This window comes from Theropithecus gelada, chromosome 3 (genome assembly GCF_003255815.1).
Source record: "Theropithecus gelada isolate Dixy chromosome 3, Tgel_1.0, whole genome shotgun sequence".
Classification (NCBI taxonomy): Eukaryota; Metazoa; Chordata; class Mammalia; order Primates; family Cercopithecidae; genus Theropithecus; species Theropithecus gelada.
Window position 1 is genome coordinate 44,760,970 of NC_037670.1, and position 20,509 is coordinate 44,781,478.

General features: G+C 34.9%; 1 protein-coding gene across 1 annotated transcript in view; it reads left to right on the forward strand.

Moving 5' to 3' along the window:
• TMPRSS15 (transmembrane serine protease 15) overlaps positions 1-20,509 on the forward strand; it is a 131,688-nt gene that overhangs the window by 44,239 nt on the left and 66,940 nt on the right. The window contains exons 9-13 of the mRNA XM_025380284.1: positions 3,477-3,617; positions 4,287-4,436; positions 13,246-13,351; positions 13,648-13,798; positions 15,896-16,031. Coding sequence (XP_025236069.1) covers positions 3,477-3,617; positions 4,287-4,436; positions 13,246-13,351; positions 13,648-13,798; positions 15,896-16,031 — 684 coding nt within the window. The remainder of the gene's footprint in view (positions 1-3,476; positions 3,618-4,286; positions 4,437-13,245; positions 13,352-13,647; positions 13,799-15,895; positions 16,032-20,509) is intronic.

Here is a 20,509-nt window from a genome sequence, read left to right on the forward strand (position 1 = left end):
CATAAACAAACCCTAAAGGCATTTTTCCATCATTTTAACATACAGTTGCGATGCAAAAGTTCTTTAACTGCTAAAAAGTGTCAGGGAAATATAGACATACATAAAGTGATAGTGCAGTCTTCAAATAATCATGAAAATTGAAGTAAATCAAAATGGAGTGCTGGGAAAGTTATTTCAAAAGTGTTTTCTTTAAGTTGCAATGATGAAGGTATAATATTAAATTCAATGGTTATAATAATTATTAATACTTCGTGTGAAAGGAGTAGAAGATGGTGAGTGAGCTTACTTAATTTAGTGTTCAGAAAAATCTATAAATGTTTTCATGCATCTTCAAAGAAAGACAACAAAAATGCCTGGGTTAGCACACTGAAAACAGTTTCAAAATGCTTAGCCCAGGAATTGTGTTTCTGAGTGCATAGTTGTTATGCCATTCTTTGTATCTCAAGTGCTTAGCTGGTATTCCATTCCCACAGGACTGCTGACAATATATTTCTAATACATTGTATAAGGCCATGCTTATCCTGAGGCACACAGAAGTGTGAATAGCTATAGCCAAAGCTATGTCATAAACATAGTGTATATTCCTGAATTGTCAACTTATCCTACAACAAAAATAATAACACTGCATATATGGAATTAAACAATAGAGGCAAATATTATTCAAAGTAAAGCATTTTCAATACATTTTATGCTTTTATTAGGACACTTTTATGTATACTCAGAAGTACCCATTAACTCACTTCTGTTGACAGGGGTACATTATGTGGAAAAATTTATTTTAGCAAGCACTAGGTTTGCTTAAGTCATCCCTTCCAGAAATTATCAAAGATTCCCCAATCATAGTGCCTGGCAAAATTAAAGATTCCTTCTTCAGTACCCCCATAGCATTTTCCCCTTATATAATAATTTTATGGTTATTTAATAACTCACCAATACAAATTATTCTAATAGAGGAAACTGGTTATTTCTTTTCTATGTCATCAGCACTTGACCCCAGACCAAATTCATAGTGGGCACTCACTAAGATGTGTTGAATATATTAGAAATTCTTTTATAATAAAGATGGTACTCTAGTCGCCGCATTTTCACTCTTATAAATTGGATAATATAAGTACTTTGAACTAGGTCTGTTGAATCATATTCTGTAGAAAGTTGGTCTTCCCTGTCCATTGCCTTCTTTCCAAATCCCCCACATCTGTATCATATTTCTCTCTTCTTTCATAAAACCTATTCACCAGAGCCTTTGCTGTTAGTAGACAAATGATGAGTTAATTCACATTTAAGAGTGACTGCTTGATCAGTCTATGCAAATTAACATCCATAAAAGTTTTGTATTTTTAATAGAAGATGTTGGATTTTCTTAAGGAATGTCTAAAAATTTATTTTATCAGTTATGATATACTAGGAAAAAAGGCATCCTTTAAAAGATATTAGGTAATTGTTTTTATTCTTTCAACACAAACCCTGTCTCTTTTATGTAGGCAAATTCTATTACTCTGTTTACTCACATCTTGATATATGCCCTCAAATATTGATTAAAAATCTCCTATGCTTTGATACAATGACAGAGGCACAGAAAGCATTAAGTCATAATCTCACCCTTTTCAAGCTTTACAACCTAGTTGGTAAGACAGAGAAGCAAAAGATAGAATTCACTGAGCATTTAGTGTATACCAGTCACTGTCTTACATAAGAATTACTTTTACTCCTTATCACAAATCTTCATGGGAAAAAGTTGTTACATTACAGAAGAAAGGCACAGACAAGTCTAGTAAGACATGGAACCAAGACTCAATCAAATACTGATGCTGGAGCCCCTCCTCTTAACCACTACCCTCCACTACTCCCTGGATTTGTAAGATACATGGCTTTCACTGGATCTGTAGTCCTGGGACTCTTATTAGATAAGGAGACTTTAAGACTATCTGATGAAAGTTTTATAAAATCTCTACAGACACATATTCTACACCATTTTAGGAGGTTTGCAGGTATCTCTGAAGCAGGTTAATGGAACTCAAGGTAAGCTCCTGGACTTTTTAGACTAGCACAATTCTGTTAGATATCATGAGAATCCAACACACTATGAAATCCAACACACTAAGGATGTGGTTGAACCACCAGCCACATTCAAAGCCAACCAGAAGCCATTGTCCAAGAGAATTCCATTGCCATGGAATAAAAAGCAAAAAGGAGGCAGATAGGTTTAAAGTTTCTAGAATGTTCACATCCCTTAAGTGACTAACACTTATGAACTCCAAAGGTTTTCAATATGAGAAGTATTTAACTTACAAAGGTGTGCATGCTGCCGTGATGACAGTCTAAATAATAGTTCTTCATGAAAAAGCATTGAATTCATGGCACACATTTTGGGGAAAAACATTAAGATGTGAATCAATGCTTGTTCATGAGGTCCTTTCTATTAGATTATATTGAAATTACATTGTATGTATCACATTGTTTCCTAATTACTACATAATCACAGGATATGTAATCATTCATAAAAGTGTCTCTTTTCAGAACTCAATGTTAAATAACTCACTGTTATTTATGCTAATGGATGGATTGTTTGTTAACACTTTTTTTTATTATCACCTCCACTAAGAAACCATTTCAGGCCTTGTTTTTTTCTAACTACCCCTCGTGAAAGTCTAATATTTCATATATACTATATTCTGTGGATCTGTTCATGGACTGTGGGTATATCTGAGCTTTACTCAATTGAAAATAAAAACTGTTTTTCTCCCTCAGAACCAATTTTCACCCCCCTAGAGGCAAGATCACCCCCTTTGAAAATGTATGTGATGTACATTTTCATAAAAGCAAATTTTATAGAACAATGATTTTGTAAAGCATAATATGAAAACTTTTAATAAGCCAAGTACCATACTAACTCTTGACAATCAAAAATGAAAAAAAAATCCCCTAAGTAGTTTATACTCAAGACAGACAAATGCTACAATCAATATAAAATGCTGTAGAAACAATCTTAAGTCACCTGGTATTATTTTGAGGTCTTATAGTTACAAGTATAAAGAACCAAAGAATACTCTTTTGTTTCTATTATTTTACCCAGATTAAGCCCTTGTGAGTGTGACACAGTAAATACCTGATGAAGCTAAGTTGACTTTAATTTTTAAAACTGCTTAACTGGTGTTTCTTAGACTAACTTTGTCAGTAAATGAATGCATCTTTTCTATGTATATATAGTGTATAAATCTAACAATTAAAAATTTAAAATACCTTTTTTATCAAACCATAAATATGTAAAATAATTTGAGGCTTTCTAATGTTTGAGAGAAGAGATATTTCAGTTAAAATAAAGGTAAGACTAATGCTTTTAGTTAACTCGGTGGTATCAGATAGATATTTGGATAGATAAACTGATAAACTGATAGTTCAGTAGATGGACTGATGGATGGATAGATAGATGAACAGATAGATATATACATATAACAGTTGTTTATTTTATTTTGCAGCTTCTATTTGGGAAACTAATCCTGGCACAATAAGAATTTTTTCCAACCAAGTTACTGCCACTTTTCTTATAGAATCTGATGAAAGTGATTATGTTGGCTTTAATGTAACATATACTGCATTTAACAGCAGTGAGCTTAATAGTAAGTATTATTTATTTTCAGCTTTTTAATTTTTAGATGCTTTAATGTTATAATGGAATTTTAAAGGTAGCAGAATCTAAAATTTTCATGATGTAAGTTTTATAATGAGTATCTTGTATGTGCATCTTTCTCTTCTTAGAACTCAAAAAGAAATGAGAAATTGGAAAATGGTTTACATTTTTCAAAGGAATCAAATAACCAATTTGAGAAAACTTATAAATCACTGTAAAATCAAATTAAAATTTTATTTGCTGCAAGCATTGCAAGTTACAAAATACTAGCATAAAACTATTTCAGAGAAAATTCTACATAAACTTAACTTGGATCAAGCTATTAAATTTAGTAACAGGAGAGAGAAAAATATGGAACAAAGTTTTTGTGGGTGAACCAACGGAGACAAAATGTAAAACTTAAAAAACAAGAAACTTATATTTGCTAATACCCTGACAGAGTATAGGAAATGTATTAATTTAACACACTTGGCAATAAAAAGCTGTTTTAAAAAAACTAAATAGAATGCAACAGAGTTAAGATTAACAAAAAAAAGATTTTGTGCATACCACTGAAGTATAAGCTATATAAGGTTAGATTATTTTCAATACAATCTAATACAACTACTCACATTGTGGACTAAATTTGTTTTTTATTCTTCCTTTTTTTCATTCACAGATTATGAGAAAATTAATTGTAACTTTGAGGATGGCTTTTGTTTCTGGGTCCAGGATCTAAATGATGATAATGACTGGGAAAGAATTCAGGGAAGCACTTTTCCTCCTTTTACTGGACCCAATTTTGACCACACTTTTGGCAATGCTTCAGGTATAATTCATTTAATTCAGAAGTCAAAAGGATTTTAATTCATAAATCAAAAGGAAAGAGATATGTGTTGTTCTGCAGTGTAAAGTGAGCAGTATTAAATGCAAAAGTCTTTTTGGATTTTTAAAAAATTGAATTAATTAAATGAAAAATGGTAACCAAACAGGCAAGTAAAAGTGAGTGTGTTTCAAGAAATATATTGGTTTACCCTGTATATTTGCAAAATGTTGAAAAGTACACAGAGGCCATTAGAAACAAGACTAGGTTTTCGTCCTAGACTTGCCACTTATTATTAACTAAGTAGACTTGTGTGAAGCAATTAACTTTTCTGGAGTTTGGTCTATTTTGTCTTAATTTCATTTTCTGATTGTACATTGCTAGTGCACAGAAATAAAATGGATTTTTGTATATTGATCTTAGACCCAGCAGCAGCCTTGCTGAATTTGTTTATTAGCTCTGATGTTTCTTTAAAGAATTCCTTAGCATTTTCAACATACAAGATTGCATTATCTTGAAACAAAGATAGATTTCTGGGAAGCCCTATGGAAGTCTGATTCTAAAGCACGATAATAGGGTAGGGTTGTGACTTCCAAGTACAGTTTTCATCTGAATGAGACATTTGAATTGATGCCAGGTGGAAATATTAGAGACAATAATATTTTGCTTAGAAACTAGAAATCGTGGTGAAATATTAGAAGCTAAGGAACTTGTAGTGAGAAAATCAGTCATGAAAGTCTTGAAACACATATTCATAATACCACATATAATCACTGAAATAAGGGTTCCAAATCTTAGAAGGAACGTGTAAGGAAAATTACAATAAAAAAGCAGTGAAAAGTTGAGCATTTATATAATTGTCTTAGGCAAAATTCATCCTATAAGATGACTTGCTGATAGGTTACTGATGAGAATACTATTCCATTCAGGCAAATAAATGTTAAAAGCCACCTCTAACCAGCCATGGTTCTAGGCGTTAAGGATACAGACCACATACAGTAACTTCCACAAAGTCTGTCCCAAACCTCCAAGTTGAAATGTTTTTTCCCTTAAATATTCTAAGCACCGCTTCTGTTTTTCCTATCACGTAGCATTATATTTACTCAGTTATTTGTTTCTTTTTACCACAGTGTTCTTTTCAGGAACAAAAACCTAGTCTCTTTTGTCTTTGAATTAATAGGGCATATATGAGTCCATTTTCACACTGCCGTAAAGAAATACCCGAGACTAGGTAATTTATAAAGGGAAGAGGTTTAATTGACTCACAGTTCTGCATGGCTGGGGAGGTCTCAGGAAACTTACAATCATGGCGGAAGGCAAAGCAGACACATCTTACATGGCTGCAGACAAGAGACAGTGAGTGTGTGTAGGAAGAAATGTCAAACACATATAAAACCATCAGATCTTGTGGGAACTCATCATTACGAGAACAGCATTGGAGAAATTGTCCTTGTGATCCCATCACTCCTACCAGGTCCCACCCTCAACACATGGGTATTGTGTAGATTACAACTGGAGATGAGATTTGGGTGGAGAACACAGAGCCAAACCGTATCAGACATTCTCAGTGCATGAATCTAATTGACAGGCAAAATTATTTTTGAACATGTAAATAAATATCTACAACTTTGACTCAAGTAATTTCTGAGTAAGTTATTGACTGAATAAAATAGTTTCTAAAGTAAACAAAAATTCTAAGCACATTGACATTGCAATTTGTTATTAATGGCCACTTCTATTACAAACATAAATATTCCTGATTTTAAGACCTGAAAATTAAGTGGTTGATTTAATATCAATTGTGAGTGACATTTAGTTAAAGAACTTTAAAGTGTTAAATTTTTTTACGAAAGAAATATATCTGACTAATCCTACTTCTTTAGAGAATGATATCCCTAGAATATTATAATATGGTTCATCACACTATTTCAACTTAATAAAATTAATTTTTAGTAAAAAGTGACTACTTTTAATATATTTCAGAGTCATCAGTAAAAGCCCCTTCAAATTTATTATTTTGTTCTTTTATTTAAGAAGCATTTATTGAGGCCTTATTCAAGTCATTCAGAATATATCTGTGAACAAAATAAACCAGATTTTCTGCTCTCATGAAGCATAAATTATAGCAAGAAAAAACAGAAAATAGGAAATGTACATATATAAAGTAATTAATTGTTTCTTGGTGTATTAAATGTGAATAAGTACTTTGGGAAAATGTGAAGCTTTGTAAGAGGATGGGGAGGGTAGGGCTAAGATGCTATTACAAATTAAAAGAAGATGATCAGTTAGTCTCATTGAAAGAGTGACACTTGAATCAAAACTGTAAGGAACTGAAAGAATTAGCCACACAGATTATTCCAGGCAGAGGCAACATGACTGTTCTATTGGAAGATAGTTTGTGCGAGGGCAAGAGTGTTGAAAAGAGACTAGTAGAAGGCCATTGCCTAACTAGAGAAGAGGTCATGAGACTCAGATCAGTGGGAGCAGATGTGGTGAGAAAAGGCCAAATTCTGAATATGTTTTTTAACTGAAGCCAACAGAATCCAGTTAAATGTCACCAGTGTGGACCTTTGCATTAGAAAATGTGCTGTATGTAAATGGCCAACTCCATAAGACAAAAATGTTTAGTCCTAAAAATGATGACATGAATGCTCTCATACATAATTAATCTTATTTGAATAAGTTATTTCCCAGAGCCTGATTCTCCATGGAAAAATCACTAATTGCACAGCTGAAAACTAACCCCTACGTGATAATCACCCCACTTCTCTGAAGGGGTCTGGGCTAAAACAGTCAAATAATCTGATTTTTTTTTTCTCTTTACTGTGATAAAAAAAAATTTCTACCACACTTGGACAAGAGTAGTTAGAGGAAAGTGCAAAAAGCATGTATATCTATTGACTATGACAGATACCTTTTATGTAGTTGAAATCTTTGATGTTCAAATTATCATTTTTCTACTTTTATGTCATCCTAGTAAGAGATAAGATAACTCCACTGATATCTGAAGAGTATAAATACATTACAGGGGAAAATGGTATCGCCTTGCCAACAGATTAAATAACTAAGGAAATAAGATGAAATTGGACAAAGTGAAACGGGTTGAATGTCAAGTGGAGGTTTTACATAGCTGGGTCTCAAATGAAGTCTCAGGAGAAAGAGGAGTAGCAGGAGTTATTTAAAATTAGACGAGTCATATAACGAGGACAGGTGATAGGGTTTAATAGGTCCTCTCCAACTCTCATACCTGTGATTTCATAATCAACCAGTCATTCCTCTCCAAAGGGCATTTTCTTCTAGCCTGCTTTTTTATGTGTCAGAACATCCTATCTCTGAAATGAAAGAGAATTAAATATTTCTCAATGTTCCTCTTATCCAGGCAGGTTTGTTGTTTGTGTTGTGGTTTTGTTCTTTGCCTTTACCTTAAGTGACAGAAAAGACTAAATGAAACAGACAAACTTTGAGTTAATACTGCTTTAGGTAAGAACACCTAAGGCTCTTAACTTTTCTAGTCCTTCTGAAGAACTGTCTCCTGGTGCAGCAATGGCTTCTAAATCTCTGTGTTGTCAACAGTCAGGGTTTCTCTGTACCTCTTAGAAGCAAAGGGAATTGTTGGAGAAGGTGGTGTTGAGGCAGGACAGTATCTTGAGGTGCTTGGAAGTGGCCCATTCATTCAGAAGGCTCAGGAAAAATGAGGTTCACAATATGTGGAAACTCCAGGAATGTAGGGGTCACAGAGGACTACATAGCTCAAATAAAATGTTTCTTTCCTTTCCTTTATCAATGAAATTGCAGTTTTTTGTAACACTGTGGGAGGTAGTATAGTTTAGCAGTAAAAACCATTAAAATATAGACCCTGGAGTTTTAGCCAGGTTTAAATCTTAGCCCTGCCATTTAGGCAAGTTTCCTATCTTCTATTTCTACCCCAATTCCCTTATCTGGAAAGTGGGGTTGAGGACAATAGGACCTGCCGTTAGAGGTATGTAATAAACATTAAATTGATTGCTATGTTTAGAAAAAAAACTCTGAAAAATGCCTGGCACATAGGAAGTGCTGTATAAATGTTAGGTATTACAACTACTTTCTTTTCATGCTGCGAAAGTGTTCAAGAAACATAAATCGGCTGTGGTACTGTTCTAAGTCATATGTTGGGGAGGAAAATAGTTACTCAGCTCAATTTTTAAATTATATTACTTCTTTTAGATAGCGACATTTAACTTAGCGTATAAACTTTTTCTAAAATAAGTGTAACTTTAATGTTTTAAAAGTAATATTTTTACTTTCTTATCTTTCCTGTGATGCTGAATTTTAGAAAATAATATACTTTCTAAAATTGATAGACTCTGACTGAATTTAGGCCATGCATCAGTCTAAGCTTTTAATAGTATTTATCTACTGGGTTCAGCTAATTTTACGTATGTACTTACAACTCATGAAACAATTTATATCAGCCTATTTCCTTCTTGAGAGGGATTTCCAGGTTCTCAGGAAGTTCTGCTATCTCTCCAGTTCCTGCTATCTTTATATTAGATCAGCACATGCTCAGAAGTTTTGCTTTTTAATTAGGATGTTGGGTGGAGAGAGGTTAGGTTCAATTCGTAAAGAGATAAGCAGGAAAAAAAATGATGGAAAGAAGTTTTAAGAAAAACCTAATCGTTCAAAAAAGAAATTCATTATATGCTTAAGAAAACAAAATGTATTCAATTTTCTGGGGCTTATGTATTTATTTAGAGACAGACTCACTCTCTCTCCCAGACTGGAGTACAATGGCATAATCATAGCTCACTGCAGCCTCAAAGTCCTGGGCTCAAGAGATACTCCCACCTCAGCCTCCTGAATAGCTGGGATCACAGGTGCATGCTATCACACCCGGCTATTTAAAAAAAAAAAAAAAAAAATTTATAGAGATGGGGCCTCGTTATGTTGTCAAACTCCTGGCCTCAAGTGATCTTCCTGCCTTGGACTCCCAAATTGCTGGGATTACAGATGTGAGCCACTACGGCTGGCCAATATCCTGGGTTTTAAGCTGACTGAGATTGATTCTAAGAGCTCTAGAAGACATTTCAAGGAAGTCAAGGGTTTTAAAAGAATTTATTTTTGACCATATAAATTCCCATGTGGTTATGAAAAAAAATCTCTTTAATTATTCCTTTTGTGTAGAAATTTAATAAATGTAAAAGCAAAGCAAATCTGTAATAAAAATATATTAAACAACAGACAGCTAATTCACATCAAGACAGAAAAAAAAAATAAACGAAGTGTCTTTCTTGTTCCCAAAAGTTCTAGCAAGTTGAAAAATTCACATATAAACATAAATAAAATATACAACAGGCTGGGAACAGTGGCTGATGCCTGTAATCCCAACACTTTGGGAGGCCAAGGCAGGCAGATTACCTGAGACCGGGAGTTTGAAAGCAGCCTGGTCAATATGGTGAAACTCCATCTCTACTAAAAATACAAAACTTAGCCAGCCGTGGTGGCGTGAGCCTGTAGTCCCAGCTACTCTGGAGGCTGAGGCAGGAGAAGCACTTGAACCCACAGGAGGCAGAGATTGTAGTGAACCAAGATTGGCTACTGCACTCTAGCCTAAATGACGGAATGAAACTCCATCTCAGGAAAAAATATGTATATATACACAACAGAATATACCGAATGAGATCAGAGAAGTACACAGTGCCACTGAGAGTTCAAAAGAAAAAGTGATCACTTTTAATTGGGAGGCTTTCTGAAGGAGATGACAATTTGATTTAAATGACCTCAAAAAATTGATAGGATTTTAACAAGGTACAATTGGAAGGGGAAGTGGAAGGATGTAAAAGAGAAAAGAAGAAGACGCAAACTGTCAAAAAATTTCTAGGTGTTTGGAAATATTAACATTATCTAATTTTGCAGAAGTGCTCTACGGAAATAGATGAAGTATAAGTGCAACGGCTGGAAAATGACATTGAGGACATAACACAGGGGCCTCAAATATCAGACTGTATTTGTATTTGGTTTAATAAGAAATAAAGAGATAATAAAAGATCTTAGGCCGGGCGCGGTGGCTCAAGCCTGTAATCTCAGCACTTTGGGAGGCCGAGACGGGCGGATCACGAGGTCAGGAGATCGAGACCATCCTGGCTAACATGGTGAAACCCCGTCTCTACTAAAAAACAAAAAACTAGCTGGGCGTGGTGGCGGGCACCTGTAGTCCCAGCTACTCGGGAGGCTGAGGCAGGAGAATGGCGTAAACCCAGGAGGCGGAGCTTGCAGTGAGCTGAGATCCAGCCACTGCACTCCAGCCTGGGCCACAGAGTGAGACTCCGTCTCAAAAAAAAAAAAAAAAAACCATCTTGAACAAGGGGCTAATTCGATTGTGCATAAGAAAGCATTATTGAGCAATGGTGTAAGGGATGACTCCCATGAAGAATCAGTGAACTAGAAGTGAGATGCACTTGGAATAGTGACAGTGATGGTCTGTCTTCCATGCGTTGGGATGTTTCTACTCTGCTCCCTGGTGAGATAGCCCAACAGACATGCTGTGTGAATGTGAGTTTCCATACTTTAAGTGGAAGCAACTGGATGTACAACTAATTGACAGCTTCTCAAATTAAAGAAGCAAACTGAAACTGTGCCTTAATAAAATTATTTAAGGAGGAAAAAGTGATTGATAATCTTGAGAAGACTTAGGAGAGATGTAATAGTGGCCTTTAAACTTTTGTGGAGCTAATGAATACGTTATATTGCAAATAGTCCCACAAGGCAAAATTAGATATAATAGGTGCATATAAGCTTATTTTTTAAAAAAGGAAAATAATTTTCTAATCATGTTGAAATGGAATGGGATGCCTTGGAATACAATAATTTTTTCTGCATCTGGCATGTGTTAACCAGAAATCAAGTGATCCCTTAGGGTAAAATGTCATAGATGAAATTTAAGGACAATTAGTGGTTAGACTAAGTACAGTTTTATGTAAACTACAAATCTCTACTCTTAAACCTTAGCATTTTATGAAGGATGTTATTCATCTTCTAATTTGTTAACTAAAGAATGAAGTTGATATCACAAAAATAGCAATTTAATGTTGTATATTATTTTACTATATTCAATAATATGCAACCAATATGATATTTACTGTAGACAAGATTTATAAGGTACTATTGTCTACATAATTAATTATGTCTTACCTGATCACTGACAAAAAAAAACTCATAGCATCATATTTTGATCATACTGAAAACTCCAAATATATCACTGCTTAATAAGTGAAAAACAGTTTCAAATTATTTCAAATTAGTTATAACTATTGACTGTGAACATGGCCAAACATAAATAGGAGCATAATGTGTGTTTATATAATTGTAGCTAATTAGAAATTTTTCTGAATAGGCTAACCATTTGAGTATTTATTCATGATATTCAGTGGTATTTCAATTATTTCTTCCCCAATTATGTTCTAAGTAATCAAAAGTAAGGTAAATTCAAAAGTGATTTGGAGTTGCGCATTTAGAGAGTGGATTCTGGGATCTCTCTTCTGTACCTATGCCGCTCTTCTCCATTCAGTCATATAATTAGAACACTCATGAAATAGCTAAGATAGGTACTCATGAAATATTACAGCATTATATAAAATAGGAGTAATGTGTTAATATAGAATGTTAAACACAGTATTATTTTACAGTTTGTCATATAAAGCAAATAAATGAATACATATTACATTTATTAAGCCACTAGACCTTAATTTCACCTTGATAAAACATTCATTTATTCTGAATAATTTTTGCCTCATTGGTCTAAATATCCATTGATATATCTACAGGCAGTTCCACTAGCTTCTTTTCTTTATGCCTTGTTCTTACTTTGCATCTCATAAATGAATGAGTTTAAAGTTTATATGCAACATTGCCTATATTTTTCTGTTGGAAAGCACAGGAGAGAAGATGCTTGATTTCAAGTAAACACTAAATTTCAGCATCTCATAAAAAATTTCATTCCAATCAAATTAGATTAATCCAACATCACATTTGCTTTATATAATATCTTGTTACATGATTCTTGCTTCCTGTCACAATATGTGAGCAGGAAACTAAGAATAGAATGAATTCCCCTAAGAAGATGTTCAAGATGCTATCCCAACAACCCTTCGCAAACTTCAAATGACTGAAATCATTGGTTGGAATAATGAATTTCAGACCAAAAAGTACTTTATGCCGAGCCTTGTGCTATTTTGAAAGCTTTTATACATATTAGCATGCTTCCTGCTCCTCGGTGATCTGATTACCCATCATTCATAGGACTAAAGAAAGATAAGACTGTTTTAAAATAAGGCAAGTTCTTATTTAGAGATATGAAATGTTCAGTGAAATATAAAACTGAAAGTCTTAGAAACTCTTAAATGTTTCATATTTATATATACGTGTGTGTATATTCTGAGTTAGTCCACTAGCGTCTCTAAATATCCTCATGTACTGACTGTCTCTAAAGATGTGAGTTAATCAAAATATCTAGTAAACTAGAATTAAGTCAGGAACTGGGCTAGATTATTTAGTGACTCATAATAAGTCAGAATTTTATATATCCTTGGCGGTACTCCACTTCAAGGCTCTTGTTTAATAAAGTGGGAGGCCCAGTGTTAAGCTACTTTTGTCAATAACAATCTGTTATGGCAAAAATACTGCTTTCTGAGCTCGAGTCTAGTGTCCTGTCCACTATATCAAAATATGTTTCCTTAACCTTTCATCTTAAAATTTTTCTTTCCTGCTTACAAAGTCTACATGTCACACAATGAAAATGCAATATTTAAGTGAAATAAAACTTTTTTTGTTATTTTTACAGGATTTTACATTTCCACCCCAACTGGACCAGGAGGGAGAAAAGAACATGTGGGACTTTTAAGCCTCCCCTTGGACCCCACTTTGGAGCCAGCTTGCCTTAGTTTCTGGTATGTTGTAGACACCTGTTTAAACGCTGTCTTATTTAATGGGTAACATTGCCTTGCTCAGGCCACCAGGCTCACATTTCACTAAGATGTTGGCTAAAGTTTTAATGCATATACTATTACTTTCCCAACTGATAAGCAACAAAACATTGATAGACTCCTCTCCCCATCCCCAGCAACTCCAAAACCCAGAGGGAGAAAAAGGTTGTTTCAAAGAAAGTAAAGAATTTAAAAAGCTCTGAAAAGGACTTATTCTAATGTTGTAGGCATCCAAACATTTTTGTTTCTTTCCAAACTAGGTATCATATGTATGGTGAAAATGTCCATAAATTAAGCATTAATATCAGCAATGACCAAAATATGGAGAAGACAGTTTTCCAAAAGGAAGGAAATTATGGAGAAAATTGGAATTATGGACAAGTAACCCTAAATGAAACAGTTAAATTTAAGGTTTGCAAAACACTTTATTATTTATATTTGTATTCTTTTTGTGGTGGTACAATTATATTTAGAATGATACAGTGAAAAAATTAATTTTCTGAAGATAATCAAGTCACTTTCTCTACTTGCCCAATCTACCTCATATTTTATCTTTGAATATTTAATTTTCATTTATTCATTAGCCTATTAAAAACCATCATTGAGGAACAATGTGCTAATGAAAATACAGCTTATAATGGTCCATAAAATACATCGAAGCCTTTTAGAATATTTTGGCTTCCTTCAGCAACTTTCTAGCATAGGCCAACCATTTATCTCTAAGTCCTCTGCCTACCTACAATTTTCAGCTTTTCACAAATACCACTTAGGCCAGTCCCGCCCTTTTCTACACCTACGCCCATCGGCATCCACCCACCCAGCCCCACTCTGATTTAATTTCCACATGTTTCCTTTAGGAACAAATTATATGAGCTGTATCATTGGGAAGTCTCTGATCATTTATTTCACATTAAGGTGAATTAATTTTTCAAATAACACTTTAATGTGTTCTCTTCCTGAGGGTCTTTGCAATTAAAATATGGCATAATAGAGGCTATTAGTTTGACCAAATTAATAAGGTTTTCAATTGGTAATTTCAAACATGAGAGTATCATTTTCAGAAGATGTATATTTGGACAGACGCTGCCATCATCAAAGGCTTCAGATTTTCCCCATGACTTGGTGCAAGGTAGGCAATAATTAATAACTCTTAACTGTTTTCCTCCCATCTATCTTTCCTTCCTTCTCTTCCTTTTTCCTTCTTTTCTGTCTTCTTATTTGATCCTTTTGTGGGACGTTTCCTCTCCAATTTTGTTTTCTGATCATTCAAAGAAGGCTAAATGGAATGGCGGGGGAGAAAAGAGAGAGCGGAAGGGGAAGTCAGTAATGCAGTGGCCAAATGTGGCTGCACTCACAGAGCATCTTTTCTAACGTAATATAATTGGGTCCATTTTCTCACAGCTCATGGGGTGGTGCGAGAGTGTCAAGTTCTACAGATATGTGCACTTTGGCTTTGCCATTTTGTTGTGAAATCATGAACGAGTCACCATAGTCTCCTTGAAATTTAATTAGGTCATATGTGCAAGGAAGAAAATAATACTTACTGAAATCATGTCTGGTATGAAGTGGGTGGAATGGATAAACAAATGAGTGGATGAATGAGTGCTGAAAATTAAACAAGAACAATGTATACCATGTACCTAGCATAGCAAGTAGCATATAGCAGACATTCAATTTATGTCTTTCCTCTTCTACATAGCACAGGATCCAGGAAAGTACAGCTAAAATACCCACTGTTCCTGATTAGAATGGAATCAAATCATTTCATATGCCTCTCTGAATTGCAGGTTGCTTTTAATGCTTTAAAAAAACAACATCCTGAGTGAAATAGCATTGGATGACATTAGCCTAAAATATGGGATTGGCAATGTTCCTGAGAACCTAATATGTTACCTCTAGCCACTGGACCTTTCTTCCAAGTCTGGCTCTGTGTCCTCCAGCCATCACCCTTGCACAGTATCCCACATCAACACCCTGGGTGAACTACGACCAGTAACAGCTGGTCCTGAATGATCATTTTACACTTATACTTTCTCTCATCCCCTTCACCTCCGGTGTGTTTTCTCTTCAGGCTTTATATGCTCTAAGAAGGCAGAAAACTACCTGAATGTTTAATTTATTGCTGAGAGAAGAAATTTGGGAGAAAATTGCTTTCTCCTGCCAGATGATATATATTCATGACAGAGTACACTGGAGTATGCCAATATCATAAAAAAGACACAGACAGACAGAGAGATAGAAACTGTAACAATACTGACTAACTCAGAAGGAAGACGCCATTGGAAATTTAGCCAGTGTGAACACATAAATAGGGAGTTGGGTTCAGCAGAAGGATTTAAAAAGCATGATCTGTCAAGATTTCACTATGTATTAACCGGTCACCATATAGTTTGAGGTGACAACATTGAATCTCTAGACAATATTGACTCTCTTGGGCTCACAAGAAGAATCAAGTCAGAGAAGATTAGAATGGAATCAAATCATTTCATATGCCTCTCTGAATTGCAGGTTGGTTTTCATGCTTTTAAAAACAAGATCCTGAGTGATATAGCATTGGATGACATTAGCCTAACACATGGGATTTGCAATGGGAGTCTTTATCCAGAACCAACTTTGGTGCCAACTCCTCCACCAGAACTTCCTAGTAAGTAACATTCATGTGTATTTTGTCTTATTAAATCATTAATGTCAGGTGTGGAGGCTCACAGCTATAATTCCAGCATTTTGGGAGGCTGAAGCAGGAGGATTGCTTGAAGCCAGGAGTTTGAGACAAGCCTGAGGATTATAGCAAGACTCTGTCTCTACAAAACAAAACAAACAAAAATTAGCTGGGCACAGTGGTGCATACCTGTAGTCCCAGCTACTAGAGAGGCTGAGGCAAGAGGGCCTCTTGAGCCCTACAGATTGAGGCTGTTGTGAGCTGTAATCATGTCACTGTACTCCAGCCTGGGTAACAGAGTAAGACTCTGTCTCTAGAAAAACAAAACAAAACAAAAAACAATAATTATTTTCAGGTAGGCCTTTCTTTGGCTTATTTTCATTATCTCAACCTACTGGTATTTATTTTTCCTGAAAATCAAAGACTTTAAAATATAAGCCAAGTGGAGGCTAGCAAAATATTACATGTTACACATAAATCCACAATGAAAATCACCTTTGTTATCGAGCATATTAATGATCATTTTAGTATCTTTTTGTAATTGAAAGTAATAAAGGAGCTGGTTTCCATTTTGTTTTCACTGGAATACAAACAAATGTTGTATTGGCCATGTGGCATAGTCTGTAATCTTTGGGGAGGGAGCCCTCAGGTTTTTGTGGCCTTCTTAAGGAGTAATTTTAAGAGTTTAGTTAAGTCTGAAACCTACTGTGTCTATTTTTTAAATAATTTAATAGCAATGACTAATCAAGCCTGGACTTTGAACACACAGACCTAGATCACCTAAAATATTTTTGTCCTAAATAGTGCCTGTATTAGTCAGCGTTCTCTAGAGGGACAGAACTACTAGGATAGATGTATATATGAAACGGAGTTTTTAAGGAGTGTTGACTCACAGAATCACAAGGTGAAATTTCACAAGGTGAAATCTCATCTGCAAGCTGAGGAGCAAAAAAGCCAGTCCAAGTCCCCAAACCTCAAAAGTAGGGAAGTTGATCGTGCAGCCTTCAATCTGTGGCCAAAGGCCTGAGAGCCTCTGGCAACCACTGGTGTAGGTCCAAGAGCCTGAAAGCTGAAGAACTTGGAGTCCGATGTTTGAGGGCAGGAAGCATCCAGCGTGAGGGAAAGATGAAGGCCGGAAAACTCAGTCAGTCTAATCCTTCTACGTTCTTCTGCCTGCTTTTGTTCTAGCTGTGCTGGCAGCTGGTTAAATGGTGCCCACCCAGACTGAGAGTGGGTCTGCCTCTCCCAGTCCACTGACTCAAATGTTAATCTTCTTTGGCAACCCCCTCACAGACACACCCAGGAACAATACTTTGTATCCTTCAATCCAATCAAGTTGGCATTCAATATTAACTATCACAGTATCTTTGTAAGGCTTTGGAGTATGTTCCCTTCATGGAGCCACTCATGTGTTACTGCTGAGAAGTGACCAAGATTCAGTGTCCTACAAGATCTTTTAACTCAAAAGAACCAAATCGAGCCTGTGTCTACTTGTACTCTTAAGTCAAATTGGAACCATGACATTTCAGAACAAAACCCATTACCATTCAAATTATCCATGTCAAAGAAGACAATCACTTTATACTACTTTCAGATTCGGGATTTGACAGAAAAACAAAGGCAAAAGAAAAATGCCTATGATAATAAGTAATAACAAACATCCACTGACTTTCTATAGGGATTTTTTTCACTACACTGTTGTTTTTATGCAAAAAAAAAACCGCTTTTTTCTTTGGATTGTGGTGGTTGGAAACTGACTTAGCTCTATGGCTTTGTTTGAGTTAAATCTCTTGTGTGTTTAGTTCTGCATGGACCTGATCCCGCAAACACAGTACTTTTTCCGTTTCTCATTTTCTTCCAAGCACACTTAATACTTTTACCAAATTTATGTCAGCAAATCGGTTTGGAGAGCCTATCCAAACTTGGTTTACTTCCAAAATTATATATTTTTCTGCTTCCAATCTTCAAGGAAAAAAAAGCAGACTTTTCAAATGAGTGACTTTAACAATGAAAAGGTTCTAAAGATTAATTATGGGTATTTGAGAACACGTAACAAATGAGCTACCATTAGGTTGAAGATAGTAGTTATATTGTCATATTGATCCCATGCCACCATATTGAATGAGCACTTACATTCCACCAAAAGATTGGTTTGCTTTTACTATCTTGTGTATTAACATGTTTAGATGCTTATATGAGATATATATATAAATTACTCAATATTTAATCATTCATTCAAATTTTATAAATATCTGCCATCTGCAAAACACTGCAGATGAAATGTAAGATGTAGTAATAACCATTAATACATGAAAAAATTATATAAATAAATATTTAAAGCAATGTATAATTATGTGCCCCTAAAGGTAATACATGAGAAAAGTAAGTGATAGAGGACTTTGGAGAAAACAAAATGTGAGCAAAAGAAGGCTTTAAGGAAGCGTGCAGATAAAAGACAGAATGATACTCATAAAATTGATGACAAAGCAGGAAAGTACCATACATTCTCATGTAATAATATTGGTCATAAAATTGTGACAAGAAGTGAGTTCCTTCACAGCAAACTCTAGGTCAAATTTACCTTTGCTTTACCAGTGTCTGACTGGTTCCTAACATCACAATAACTGGTCATCAGTAAATACTATTACAGATGGACTAAGCCCCTCTCTTTCTCTCTCTTTCTCTCTCTCTCTCTCTCTCTCTCTCTCTGTCTCTGTCTCTATCTCTCTCTATTTTGAATATACTCTTATTTTGGTGACATGAAATGAAACTTTTGTTAAACAAAATTTTGGCACCAAAACTAAAGTTTGGAAGTGATGGTAGGGATGGATGTAGAAAAATATACTCACATAAATGCAATAATTTTGCATTCGTGGCATTGTTTGAAAATAATTGTCTCACTTCATTTTGTGTAGGTGACCCACACCCTACCTATTTATTATATGGAACAGTTTTGTGCAAGAACAACATTCAGCATCATTAAAATCATAGATGGCTTGATAAATATTAATTATCCCTACAGATACCAAATATTAGCAACATTTTGCTATTTTGATATTTCAGTCATTTAACATGATAGATTTTCTTGATAATTCTGCTAGTTTGTTCCTCTATTTATTCATAAATAATAAAGAAGAAAAATTTTCTGGGAGGAAGTAACATAGATTCTTAGACCTGATATTTAAAATGTAGCAACATCTCATCACTACCTAAAATAGAAAATTTGAGGTAATTTTTTTACATCATATCATACATAGAAACAAAATTTTAAATATGGTTTCTTAAGTTAAAAATTTATCTATATGACCCTTATAGTCTCATATTTATATTCCAATCAGGAAGAGAAAAAGATAACGCCTTGATGTCAAGCTTGGTGTCCCCATCTATTTTAACAATAGGGAAATTATAATGAACGAATAACCCATCTGATTTGAAACTACGAAGTTTAGAATCTGCCCAGAGTTTATTGGTTCCAGTTTCCAAATGGTTCACTTCAAGACAATATTTTTCACAGCAGAAAATGTTAATTACCATCAAATGTATTCTGAACAATTTCATTCTAATGCCATTTGCAATTGGTTCAGTGAAATTCTTATTTGAGCAGAGCTTTTTTGGTTCCAGATCACTGACTTGTTTAAGCAGTAATAAAAGGAAACCATCGCTGACTGGCTAATAGCCTTTCTTTGGCTTCGTTTAGAGCACTTAGGGAAGAAAACAATCCCAGACCAGTGACTGAGTAATAAAGCTCAGTTTCCTCCCTCTTTCCTAGGAACCCACATTGTGTCTAGTTTGAGGAAATGTAAGTTCGGCTTTCATAACCACAGAGATTCTTCCATTTCATGACTTTAATAACTTTCTGCTGCATCAGTTCTACAACTGTTGCTCTGTGATGTTGATACAAATGAATTTAAATGTGGGGATTGCACTGAGTACACTTTAAGAGAGTAAACATTCCATTACACGACTATCATGCCAATTTAAAACAATTTTGATGATTCATGACAAGATACCTACTGAATAGAAATAGGTGTATACAAAACAAAATCCATATTTCAGGCCCCTGGCTTATTTCTGGGGCTGTTAAAACTAATTAAAAACAAAAACAAAACACCTAGCTATAGTGTTAGATATTACAATATTCACTCTTCATTTCCACAGTTTTTCTTTATTTCACCATTTTTAAAGCCAGTTTCTGCTTCCAACTGTGAATTAAAGGTAATTGGGCATGGTCGGGTGCGGTACCTCACACCTGTAATCCCAGCACTTTGGGAGGCTCGGGGGGCAGGTCACTTGAGGCCAGGAATTCAAGACCAGCCTCACCAACATGGCGAAACCCTGTCTCTCTGAGGCGGGGTGGGGGGGAGTTAATTTGGAAAGTTTTGTAGATGTGACCTAATACTTAGAGCTAAATAATCTAAGTTTAGTTCTTCATGTAGATATTAATCAATCAGTACCTGTCTACC